Consider the following 13,854-nt stretch of genomic DNA (forward strand, 5'->3'; position numbering starts at 1 on the left):
AAGGCGAAAGCCTTCAATGCATCATGCTGTTGTTAGCAGCCACGTCGGCAGATGTGTCCGTGTTTCGGTTACGTGCCTTATACGGGTATATGCCTATCATTACTTAATCGATGGCATTCGCATGATATCGGAACGCGATTTAAAGCATTCTGTGATAATTGCGTGATAATTAATGACTAACTGAGTAATAATAGTTAAGCAATAAGCCTAATTAACCTTTCCGCTCAGACCAGGTAAATAATTAAAACCGAGTAGGAAATGGTCGAGTTGGGGAATCGAACCAGGGTCTCCGGAGTGCGAGACGAGCACGCTAACCACTCCGCCATGCCAGCTCGACAGTTTGGAATGAAGAAAGGCGCGTCTAGTGATAACGGTGTCTTCCTTCACTCCCATCTTCCTCCCTTCCCATTACGGTGAGGTTCAGGTGTCCATCGAGGTATGCGAGACAGATACATTTCCTTTCCTCAAAAACCAATTTACCGACAAGCAAGGCGTACAGCCGAACAGGCGATGGCATTCTGTGGACTCCCGGCAGCGTTGCAAGGCGCTGTCACATTCCACTCTTAGGGGCGAAGCTTAACATCTTAACCACACATCAGTGACACAAGCAGCAACACCACGCTTAAGGCTTTCGCCTCACCGCACTTTAGGTCAGCAAAGTGCCCCCCTGAATTTTTTTACCAGTAAGTCATGGCGTGCCCAATGTCACGTCAACATCACCCACAGTATTACCCCTTCAGTTTGGCTGATATACGGCAAAGTAAAATACAATCTGGGGCCCAGTATTCTGACGTACCGTTTTAGTTTCATTTCTTCCAGGCATTGGTGGTTGCTACGGGTGGCGTAGACGGGGGGGTATGACGTCACGATGCACAAACACGCCCATTATGCCACCCGCTTTGATAAATAAAGCCGAAGCCGTGCTAGCAGACTGGCTCCTACTGTGACGGAGCATGACGACTTGTTTCGCTTGTGTCATGAGCTCTTTCGGCTCGGGAACAAAAAAAAACACGGTGTTTGGTCGCTTAAGTGCCAGAGCATAGCCCTGCAACTACAGAACTGGATACGGCAGCCGCATCGTTAAACATCCAGAACATCTTCAAAAGCTGAGAGATACACAGCAGCTGTGAACTCGGGATTAATTCTGGCCAACGGGGGTTCCACAATGTGCGCTTACAATCACGGTCCTAGGGTGTTTTTGCATCCGTCGACAAGCAGCCGCCGCGGTCAGGATTTAATCTCCCGATCTTGTATGATTCTATAGCACAACTCGGCAACGGGTAGAGTGAACAAAAGAGAAAATTTCAGAAACGAGGAGCGTCTACCTACTGCATTTCCCATTTTCTTGCGCAGGCATCGGAAAACGGAACGTCAAACTGGCGACCAGTTCCTGATCGAGTGCACCACAGCCCCATCAGCATCCAAGAAAGTAAGTCGACTGCAGCGCAGCCTAAGCTTGATTTTTTTTTCTGCTTGCTTTTACAAAGAAAACCAGGGTGGTGGGGGGCAAGCATTTGCTTAAATGCAAACAAATTTAACCCGTGACGAAACCTGTAGCGCCTGAAAGCACGGACTAGACGGTGAAGTTGAAAGTTATCGCCCGTGTTTTATAGTGATTTTGTGCCTTTCTTAAATCGCTGCAAGTTTCGTCGTGGCGGTTCAACTCGCCTGAGCAGCCACAATGATATTTAACCCCGTCACAAAAGTGACATAATAAGGCAACAAAAAGACTGAACGACTTCAATTAATTAATACAAGGATATGCGTCGTAATTAGTTCACTAATGCTGCGAGCTAGTTTCGCTTTTAAGTAGTGCAGGTATTTGATAACGATTGTTCTCTCTATTCATTTAAGCATGCCGGAGGGCAATGCTTTAGTCCTAGCAGGAGGGGCATCGCAACAAACAGACCAAATCAAAATGGGAGGAAGGTATACAGCCAAAATCACCACAACTGTGTCCAGAATGCCATTCCAGGCATCTTCGAAACAAGGAAAATAATGACACAAATTGAGACCGGAATCCAATTCAAGGAATCTTAGCTTGACCAAAAATACTTTCAAGTTATGAAAATTCGCTGGACTCGGTAGCAATAGGTCGCGAATCGATCGTTACATTCTTACGTCGTCTTGAGTAAAAGACTGTTCTTATAGGGGTTTGCTTTGTGCAAATCGAATTCAGTGAGTGTTGTAGTATGCGATGTGCGTATTGCAGTAGCTAGCTGAGCGCGTTCGAATGGATTAGTGAGACCTTATCGCCAAGAAATCAATAGCGGAGACACCTTCAAATAGAAAACGTACCGGTAGAAGCAATACGAGAGAGAACACGGAAACGCGTGGCACTGCCGACGAGATCCGGTGAGAATTTGCATCAAAGGCACACGTCCAGTAGGCATGGTCGGCTGCTCTTTCCGCGCATGCACGTGGTGCCCCCATTCTGTACCCTATCATATTCCTTCTACATTTAGCACCATGTAGAAACTATGCAGGATCGAACAATACCAGCAGAAAAACCATTCAGTTTTGGTTTTCAGTTTCTTGGTGCATATATTACATTGTGATGCAACAAGCAGACGCGGCCGTTCGCTCGAACGCCTGGCTTGATTCTGCCTTCTTCGTCGTCCTCTTCTGCCTCCTTTTACTCGTTCCCTTTCTCCAACGGCCATTCCGTCATACTCCTAGTCACGGAATCACAACATATATATTTTTAGAAATACATTTTTGGTTACAAACAAAATGTCTGCAGTGCCAGGGGGGTGCTGCAGCTGATGCCACTTCTGCTCAAAGCTGCAGGCTACAGCTGCTTTGGTCGCCACAAAAGCGAAACAGAATTCTGCAGAACTAGGGACGCGTTCGTTATCATGGAGCGGCTATCGTTGCGCAGGCACGCTCAAGTGCGTAGTAAGTTTGTGCCTGCATCAGTGCTTGCTTGCAGCTTAAAAGTTGTGGGCATCGTTGCGCCCACAAGCACATCGTGAACAGTGACCAACTGGCCAAGATTTCTTTTCTGTTCAACTGCCGCCAGGGCCTACACGATGCGGGACAGGTCGCAAAAGGGTGCGCAAAGCCGCTTTCTTCCGCTCGCTAGGCTGTGCGCTGCAGCGCTGCTACTGGCGCGTGGAACATCGCTTAACAGGATTGCCATCCGGAACTCTATGCCTGTTCCACTGCGCAGCGAACAGCGCCCCGAGAGAGTCGCTTTGTTCGCGGCATATGCGAGCCCTCATTGTGAGCTACGACAGACACCGCCTTACCGAAAGAGATTAGATTCGCCTTTTACTTATTTATTTACTTATTTAGTCCTTTGTTTATTAATTAATTTATTTATTATTGCATCATCCTGCAGCGCCTGCAGGCCTTATTGCAGAGGGATTGACAAACATTATTTGTACTGGCTAGGCTGAAAAGACTGAAAAGAAAATTGCACAAAAGTAATACACACACAGAGAAGAGGACGGATTCCGGCTACATCACACATCTGACATAACTGCGAGGAACCGATCTTCAGCGAAGCATTACACAAGCCCAGCCGGTAATGGGCTGCAGACATTGATCGTAGGTGGAGAAAACGTTTTGAGTACAACAGTCCGACTTTTCATCTCGCGGATTTTTCCATCAATGATCAAGTCGTCTGCATAAAAAATGCACTTCAAGCAACTACTAGTCTTCATTTCTCTTAGCATTTAAAAACTGACGCGATACATATTTTCCAACCAAAAATGTTTTCTTCCCTTGATCTTTAGTAAATGTGACACTGGTTGAGAAGTTGTAACCACCAGCAACAAATCTGGCAGCACTGTTCTGGATGCGGTCACACCATGCTGGTGCACGAAGCATGCGGCTTCGGTGCGCGGATGGTCGCGGAAACACGAAACACGGCACGTCGTAATGTGCTGCTGCGCTGCGATATGCATGGGAACAACCTCCAGCTCAGGTTCCCATTATTACAAAAATTACCATTACAATTACAAAAAAATGACGAAGGTTCGAGGGCGACCTTCAGTGCACTAACAAATCATCCTTTCTACAGTCCTCCTCGCCCTACAAGTCCTCCTGTCGACACGTTGACTAGAGGACTGAGGCTACCCCTTGATCCTTCTTAAATGTTTTTACGTCGCTCCCTGCCTCTGTCTCTCCGTTCGAATCATGTGGATTATAACAAGAGCTACCAAAAGTTGCAGCTGCTGAAATACTTCAACCCCAGCCAATTTGTTTCCACGAGCTGTATTTGCATACAGCCGCCGTGGTGGTTACGTCGTTGCGGCGCTTGGCCGCTGACCTAAAAGACGCGGGTCAGATCCCGGCCGCGGTGGGCGAATTTCGATGGAGGCGAAATTCTAGAGGTCCGTGTGCTGTGCGATGTCAGTGCACGTTAAAGAACCCCAGGTGGTCGAAATTATTCCGGAGACCTCCACTACGCTGTCCCTCATAGCCTGAGCCGCTTTTGGACGTTAAACCCTAATAAACCAAACCACCCCGATATTTGTATACTTAGAAAAAAAAAGCCGGGAAAATTACAACTCATCTATCACGGCGTTCTTTGCAATCGTGTTGAAAATTTCGATATAAGTTTCCCAATGTTCGACGTGCCATAACCGCAGATAAAGTGCACAAAACACTTCGCACCTCTGGCTCAGCTGCTCTACTCATGTTTTTCGCTGGCTGGAATGGCTGCGAATGTGAATATAACCTACGTGAGGTTTGCCTTTGATTTGTTTCTTTAGGTAAAACATGGTTGGTTGGTTGGTTTATGGGGTTTAACGTCCCAAAGCGACTAAGGCTATGAGAGACGCCGTAGTGGAGGGTTCCGGAAATTTCGACCACCTGGGGTTCTTTAACGTGCACTGACATCGCACAGTACACAGGCCTCTAGAATTTCGCCTCCAAAGAAATTCCAGCCGCCGCGGCCGGGATCGAACCGGCGTCTTTTGGGTCAGCAGCCGAGCACCATAACCGCTGAGCCACCGCGGCGGCAGATAAAACATGGTCCGCATTCAACATATGGAAGCACAGCTGCATACATTTTCTGTAATCATGATGATTATTCTGAAGTTTTATAGCGCAAGGGCACCTGCGGCCGAAGAGCGCCAAGGCACAAGGTATTTTCATGTCGACTGGTGGCTTTCGTCGTTGTCTGTTTCGCGCTGTGAAGTCAACATGAACGGTCGCCAACCTGCCAGAATTTGAAATCTGATCCAAGCTTTTTTCGTTTGCTCAAGGCGGTGTCAGAGACCAATTTCCCAAGCGTATCACTCTGAATATGCCGAACAGCAGGCCAGGGGAACACTGTACCCATTGTATCACCAGTGGGTACCCGGCGGCACTGGGGATCGATCCCCGCACACCCGCATGCGAGGCGGATGCTCAGACCCTGTTTGAAACAGAAAGGTGCGAATGGCACGAGGACAAGAAGGAACGTGAAGCAACAGGACAAGCGCCAACTATCAACTCAGGTTTATTGCAACACTCTCTGCATTTATACGCAACACCCAGGCGTACCACATGAGCCAAACACCAGGAAAGAACTAAAGAACAAAATTAGCATCCACAATCTGCATACAGATTACAGGCGAACGAGGTGACTGGCAGGAAAACACCTCAGAACAATATACACGTCACCTAAGACACCAGAAAGAAACGCAGGGTGCGGTGCAATAAACCTCAGTTGATAGTTGGTGACTGTCCTGTTGCTTCACGCTCCTTTTTGTCCTCGCCCCATTTGCGCCTATCTGTTACAAACATGGCTACGAACCAACTAGCCCAAACCAAAGTACTTCTAGAGCTCAGACCGGTAGGCCACCGCTGCGGTCTTTCCGAAATCATACTGAATTTAGTATTATTTCATCATATAATATATTTCACAGCCTTGTCGTCTTCCCTGGGCTCCGTCTTTGTCGCGCATACACTTTGTGGAACGATGATTATGCCTTCCCTCTCCTGGCCATCAACGGCAGATGCAGCGCATCAAGCTTTCTACACGACCACGTGGAGGCCCCGTTCTGCAGAAAAGCCAGCTCTCGCGCTGGCCTCGCCGTCGTCACAAAGGCTCCCATATATGGCGCCGGCCACTCCAGGGAGGCATTGGATATTAAGCGTTCGGAGAAACCGCGAGCAACGGGCTGCCAGCCGCCGTCTTCCTCCTGACCCCGAGATAAACGCGTGGGAGTCGACCACTCATCTTACTAGCGTCGCATTTCACACTGCTACGCAGCAGACCCATCGCTGTATCCTCCTACCCTCACGCTGCGAGTCAGGCACGCAACTGCCATGCCACACAGACACGTTCGCAAGGTATGCCATGAAATTTTGACACATAATGATTGTGGTTGCGAAAGGAAACAGTAAGAGGAACCGCTGTCGTGTCATGCCTTCAAAGTTGGAGCTTGAAAGTTCAGCCATTTTGTTTTGTAGCGAAAGCTACACTGGGCTAGTCAGCGGCGCATTTCGGCAAGACGTCGCACGCCAGTACTGCACGTGCGGCGTAGCCATGGTAACCGGTTTCCCTGGGTCTTATGGCTAACCAGCATAACATGCTCGTCAGGCGCCGACCATGTTATGCTCGGCACCTAACGTACCTTTCGCTATGTATATCTTGGCCTAGCTGAGCTAAGCCAGAGCAAATTTTTTTATTATAGAAATCGAAGTGCACAAATTCGTGAAATGGGAGATAAACGCTGTGTGTGCGCACATACGCGTAATATGTGGTCATATGTTTTCGTGCCACAGTACTCTGCTACTGTACTATGCTATCGTGGATTAGCAGAGAGACGAGGACTAGGCGTGGGATTCCTCATCAATCAGGATATAGCTGGCAACATAAAGGAGTGTTATAGTATTAACGAGAGGGTGGCAGCTATCGTAATTAGGCCTCATAAGAGGTATGGGGCAGAAACGTGGAGGCTAGCAAAGAGGGTTCAGCTTAAGTTAAGGACAGCGCAGCGAGCTATGGAAAGAAAAATGATAGGTGTAACGTTAAGAGACCGCAAACGGCCAGAGTGGGTGAGAGAACGAACGCGCGTTAATGATATCTTAGTTGAAATCAAGAGGAAGAATTGGGCTTGGCCTTGGCATGTAATGCGAAGGCAAGATAATCGCTAGTCCTTAAGGGTAATGGAGTGGATTCCAAGAGAAGGCAAGCGTAGCAGGGGGCGGCAGAAAGTTAGGTGGGCGGATGAGATTAAGTAGTTTGCGGTAATACGGTGGCCGCAGCTGGCAACGGACGGGGTTAATTGGAGTCATGGGAGAGGCCTTTGCCCTGAAGTGGGCGTAGTCAGGCTGATGATGAAGATGGTGTACTCGAAGAAGGCAGTGCTTTCTAATGCAATGTTGCGGCGCCGCTCAAGGGAACAAAAAAGAGCCCCAGTAGGACTGGTAGCCCACATTTAGCTACTCAACTCTCAACCATGGACACTTATTTCCTACGACATTTCAGCACGCTGTTCCCCTTACACGAAAACCCGGGCCGGCGGTGTGCGAGGTGACTTGAAAGGATGAGGCGAAGTTTAGAAAGCGATGACGTCACACCCGATTTGAGTCACAATCTCTGGCACGTGCAGACAGGAGAAAGTATGAATGATGGAAAGAGACTTGCGGCACAAAACCGTGTTCATCGAAGCAACGACCCTGGTTCGAACAACAGATATCGTGGGTGCAGACGAAATCCCAGCTATGCCATCACTGATTGACCTCAGTGTGGTGGCAGTATTCCCCACCACATTCACCAAAATTTTCAGCAACCGTTCGTCGTAGAGCATTCCGGCTGGTGTCATAGCATTTATATTTGCATATAGCTTATATTGTTACGGTGCATAGTTGCTAGGAGAAGACGACGTTGTTTTGGGACGTTCGGCAGTGAACGACGACGAGGACGTGGCAGTTTGTGCTGGAGTGATTTAGCTCGGTGTGCCTTCTGACTGTGGCCTGTACCGTCTGCCGCTGGGCTATCCCCCCCCCCCCCCCCCGTAATATTTGGTGGAGGTTCTGGGTATCACACCGGGACCCTGCCCTGGACCTCCGCAGCCTCGCGACCCAGGCACCTTTTGTGGCACCGATGACGTCGATGTCGAGGATTGGCTCGCCATGTATGAGCGAGTCAGCAAGCACAACCGCTGGGACGCGACGCTCATGCTTGCTAACGTTATTTTCTACCTGGCGGGCACGGCGCGCGTCTGGTTTGAGACGCATGAGGAAGACCTCACCTCTTGGGACAACTGCAAAGAAAAGCTCAGAGACTTATTTGGCAAACCAATTGGACGCAAGCTGGGTGCTAAAAAAGACCTTGCTTCTCGAGCACAGTCTTCTACGGAGTCATACCTCTGCTACATCCAGGACGTCCTCGCTCTGTGCCGAAAAGTAGACAGCGCAATGCCAGAGACCGACAAGGTGGGCCACATCCTGAAGGGGATTGCTGATGATGCATTCAACCTTCTTCTTTGTAAAGATTGTGCAACGGTTGACTCCGTCCTCCAGGTATGCCGGCAATTCGAGCAGGCAAAACATCGCCGTATTGCTTCTCGTTTTGATCGCCTTCCGAACACCGCGGCGACATCCTCCTGCGAAGACCTGCCAACACTGCGACAACCGTCCCATCCTGCCAATGTAACTAGAATCGTCCGCAGAGAACTGGAAGCTATGACTCCCGTCACCTTCGCCCCTCAACCGGCCGACTCTACGATTGCGCTGATCCAGGCCGTAGTTCGCCAGGAGTTTGCGAACGTGGGCCCCAATTCTGGCCTGCCGTCTGCGTCGCCCTGTTTGCCAAACACCGCTCCACTGGTTGCTGCTGCTTCACCGACTCCGACCGTACTACAACGTTACCGCTACCGGAATCCTGCGGATTGGCGCACCCCGGACGACCGCCCAGTCTGCTTCACCTGTTCGCGTGTCGGCCACATTTCCCGTCACTGCCGCAGCCGTTGGTTTTCACCACCTCACCACCGTTCCACTTACGATCGTCGTGCAGGCTACGGACCCTATAGTTCCAATTATGATCGCCGTGACGGCTTCGAACCACGCCAGACGTCTTCTCGTGCTGAGTCTCCGCACGCTTTCGACACTTCGGCCCCGCGAAGGTCCAGCCGCTCGCCTTCCCCTCAGATCCGCCGCTCTCGTTCGCCGCAATTTCGACGCCTGTCCACTCCACCCTTACCTGGCTCTCACTTGGAAAACTAACCAATGCAGCTCCCGGAGGTGATGCTGCATTGATGACCCGGCCCGAAAATCCTCTCCTGACCCTCGCTCCTCGCCGCAACCTTCTCGATATCTGCGTGGACGGTGCACCAGTTACCGCTCTTATTGACACTGGCGCCCAAATTTCTGTCCTGAGCTCCTCGTTTCGCCGTCGTCTGAAGAAGGTTGTGACACCTGCCGTTTCCTCAGCCGTTCGCGTCGCCGACGGAAGTGCTGCTGCCGTTGTTGGACTGTGCACTGCGCGTGTTTCCATTGCTGGTCGTACAACTCCTGTCGCGTTCACTGTCCTCGACCATTGCCCCCACGATGTGATCCTCGGCATCGACTTTTTAACGACGCATGCGGCTCTAATTGATTGCGCCACTGGCCTTCTTCGTTTGGACTTGCCGCTCTGCTCCGAAAGCGTCGATACCAAGCTGCCTCGCTTACGTGCCGCTGAATTTACTCGCTTGCCGCGTGACGCTGCAGTCTATGTCCCTATGTCCCCGTTTCCCGCCGTTCCTGATGGTGTCTACGTCACGTACCCAATCAAAGACGTTGTCCTCCAGCGTAACGTCATCCTTCCACACACAGTCCTGACCGTCACCGGCAACCGCACCTACCTTCCGATTCTGAACTTCAGTCTCTCCCCCCAAGTTTTACCCTGTGGCATCGCACTCGCTGAACTGGTTCCATTGGCCGAATGTACAGTTTCTGCTCTAACAGCTGAGCCTAACGCTGATCTTCATGCCCTTCCCCGCTCGGCCGCTTCACGCCCGGACCCTACTTTTGCGATGATCGCGGCGGATTTGCCACCTGCCCACGCCAACGCCCTCTGCGCCCTTTTAGCTTCCTACAGTGATGTCTTCGATTTCGGGAATCGTCCTCTTGTCCAAACTTCTGTCGTGACCCATCGCATCAATACGGGCGATGCCAGCCCTATACACAGAAGGCCCTATCGTGTCTCTCTTCCTGAGCGCCATGTCATCCAAACCGAGGTGGACAAGATGCTGGCGAACAACATTATCGAGCCTTCTAGCAGCCCTTGGGCATCCCCTGTAGTGTTGGTCAAAAAGAAAGATGGTAGCTGGCGCTTCTGTGTCGACTATCGTCATCTTAATCAAGTAACGAAGAAAGACGTCTATCCTCTTCCGAGAATTGATGACGCTCTCGACTGTCTACATGGTGCCAGCTACTTTTCTTCTATTGATCTCCGTTCAGGCTACTGGCAAATCGCTGTTGACGAACGGGATCGTGAGAAGACTGCCTTTATCACCCCCGATGGCCTGTACCAATTCAAAGTTATGCCTTTCGGCCTCTGCAACGCTCCTACCACCTTCGAGCGCATGATGGACTCGCTTCTGCGTGGCTTCAAATGGACAACATGCTTGTGCTACCTAGATGACGTTGTCGTTTTCTCCTCAACGTTCGAAAGCCACATACGTCGTCTTGCTACTATCCTCGCGGTCTTCCGTCGCGCTGGTCTCCAACTGAACTCCATGAAGTGCACCTTTGCCCAGCGCCAAATTAAGGTCCTCGGCCACTTGGTTGATGCGTCTGGTGTAAAGCCCGACCCTGACAAAGTTCGTGCCGTTCGTGAGTTCCCCACTCCCCGTTCCTCGAGCGATGTGCGCAGTTTCCTCGGGCTCTGCTCGTATTTTCGCCGGTTTATCCCGAACTTCGCCGACACGGCCCGTCCCCTCACCACCCTCCTGAAGAAGGATGTCCCTTTCTCCTGGGGCGTTGACCAAGCTCGCTCCTTCACGGCACTTGTTGCGGCCCTCACGGCTCCACCTGTGCTGGCCCATTTCGACCCATCTGCGCCTACGGAACTTCGCACAGACGCCAGTGGCCATGGTATTGGCGCCATTCTTGCGCAGCGCCAACACGAGCACTTTCGTGTGATTGCTTACGCCAGCCGCCTGCTCTCGCCTTCCGAACGTAACTACTCCATTACGGAGCGGGAGTGCCTTGCTATTGTTTGGGCCTTCAATTTCAATTTCAATTTCAATTTATTTTCGAATTTCTTTTACAGGAAATACAAACACTTTTTGGACCCATAGCCAGCGGCTAGTTCGGGTCCAAATACACGAAACACGTAAAAGCAAATTCAAAAACGGCGGACATATACAGAAAAGCGTAAGCGTTGTACAAGATTAAAAGCAAAGCAGTCTAAATAACACTGGTAGATAACATTCGGCGCGGCAAAAGAAAGAAAATAGCTTTGAAAACATGACATGCAAAAAGAACTTTCGGACATCAAGTGTTAGTAAAAACTATCGTGTTACATACAAAGTACATAATAACAGAAAACTGTGACGAAAAAAGAATTTCAGGTTAAATCAATTATTTCAATTAAGTGTTTTTTAAACATACCAGCAAAATTGTGTGAGTTTTTAAGAGAAATGGGTATCGCGTTCCAAATTTTTACCCCAGCAGACTCCACTAAACGCTCACCATATACATTGCGGATGGTAGGGAGGTTGAAATTGCCGAAAGAGAGGTTTCTAGTGGACCGAAGCGGAAGATGAAGTATTGATGCATGAAAAGGGTGGTTGTGTCTTACTATGTTGTGAATACATACAGAGATTTTTAATCGGTACAATGAATCAAATGGAAGGATCATTGACTTGCGGAATAACGGTTTGCTGTGCTCATAACGGTTGGACTTGTTTATTATTCTTAATGCACGTTTTTGAAGACGGATAATAGGATTTAAATACGTATGGTAAGTTCCACCCCATGCTTCGACACAGTATGATAGATGGCTTTCGATGAAGGCAAAATAAAGCATTCGTAATGTAGAGATGTCAAATAATTCCTTAACCTGATGAAGAGCATGACATCCAGATGCCAACTTCCCGCAGACTGCCTCAATTTGGTGTTGCCAGTGTAAGTGGCTGTCAAATGTGACACCAAGATATTTAAATGAAAATGTGTGTTCTATTAGTGCATTATTTACAAGGATTCTGACATCAGTTGGGGCGATTAGTTTTCTTCTTGAATGGAATATCAGGTATTTAGTTTTTTTCGTGTTTATTGTCAGCTTGTTAGCTGAGAACCATTTCGCTATTTTATGGACTTCTTGATTCGCTTTTTCCTCTAGCTCTTTCATTGTATCTGCCGTTATAATTAAACATGTATCATCAGCATACATCAGAAGTTTTGAACAGCCGATAAATGAAGGTAAGTCATTAACGTATAAGGAAAACAATAATGGACCAAGTACGGATCCTTGCGGTACTCCAGTGTAAAGCTTGTGTGGTGAGGATGTAAAGGAATTCATTACCACAACTTGTTCACGGTTAGTGATATAACTAGTGAGTAGGTCGGAAATATTATGACGAAAGCCGTAGTGTTTTAGTTTTGTTATCAGTATAGAATGATCAACTGTGTCGAATGCCTTTTTTAAATCCAAAAATATTACTCCAACTAACATGCCATTGTGCAAAGCCGTGTTAATTTTCTGGGTAAGTGACAGAACTGCTGTGGAAGTTGAATGGTGTGACCTGAAACCATGTTGTTGTGTAGTGAGGATACCGTATTTATCTAAAAACTTGTTGAATCTGTTTGCAAGAATTTTTTCAAAGATGTTATTAATTGTGCTAAGAAGAGATATTGGCCTGTAGCAATTTGCGTCGTTCCGGTCACCGTCCTTATATACTGGTACTACCTTCGCTGTTTTCAATACAGACGGATACTTGCAAGCATTAACAGAATGGTTAAAAAGCGAGCACAAGACGGGACCAAGGATGTCAAAATTTTCTATCACAGCCCTATTGCTTATGCCGTCTAAACCTGTCGCTTTATTCGTCGGCATCGTTAAAACAACAGACTGTATTTCTTCTAGTTCAATTCGGAACAAAACAAAACTATTTAGAATCTTAGACTCAAGGTCTATTACATTTAAGTCCTGTAGGTTCTGCGCTAGGAGTGGGCCCATAGAGGCGAAAGTTGAGTTGAAGTGTTCCGCTGTCCCCCTGTCTACTGTTTCAGGGAGTATATGCGGAGCCTGTTTGCTACCCACAATGTCTTTGAAAATGTGCCAGAGTATTTTTGAGTTTCCATTTGCCCTCTCTATGCGTTCTCTGTAAAATTCTCTTTTACGAGCCCTCATCATCGTTACCGACTTGTTACGCATCTCCTTAAATTGACGCCGGTAAAAGTCGTTCTCTTTTTTATGCTTCCATTTCTTGTACCAGTAGTCCTTTTTCTTTAAAACTTCAAGAATGGGCTTATTCATCCAGGGACAAATTGGTATGCTGCGAGAGCGACCTTTGATCTTTTCAGTACTGTTTGATATCGCACCTGTAAGAATATTAATAAAGTTTGAAAATTCGGTGTCAACATTCTCGTGATAAATCTCATCAAAATTTACTGATAAAAGATTGTCACGCAATAGTTGGTAGTTTATCTTGTTAAGGCGGTGAGAAAAATAGGTTTCTGCTTTTGGCAAATTATCTATGTCGACAAATATGGGAATGTGGTCAGACAAGGGGTCATCGAAAACATCAGCAGTAATACCTGTGGTGAAATTAACGAGTGCATGATCAATTAACGTTGCTGATGTGCTCGTAACACGAGTAGGTGTCTTGATAATATTTTGAAAGGAAAAAGACTTGAGTAAATATGCGTAATCGCTGTGATTTGCATTGTTCATATCAATGTTTATATCTCCCACAATAAGAA

At 48.2% G+C, this 13,854-nt stretch overlaps 1 protein-coding gene across 1 annotated transcript in view; it reads left to right on the plus strand.

The window, feature by feature from the left end:
- nau (myogenic-determination protein nautilus) overlaps positions 1-13,854 on the plus strand; it is a 129,054-nt gene that overhangs the window by 43,339 nt on the left and 71,861 nt on the right. Inside the window, exon 4 of the mRNA XM_089562648.1 lies at positions 1,354-1,429. Coding sequence (XP_089418774.1) covers positions 1,354-1,429 — 76 coding nt within the window. The remainder of the gene's footprint in view (positions 1-1,353; positions 1,430-13,854) is intronic.

Source organism: Amblyomma mixtum, chromosome 10 (assembly GCF_055824585.1).
Source record: "Amblyomma mixtum isolate Tamu chromosome 10, ASM5582458v1, whole genome shotgun sequence".
Taxonomy (NCBI): domain Eukaryota; kingdom Metazoa; phylum Arthropoda; class Arachnida; order Ixodida; family Ixodidae; genus Amblyomma; species Amblyomma mixtum.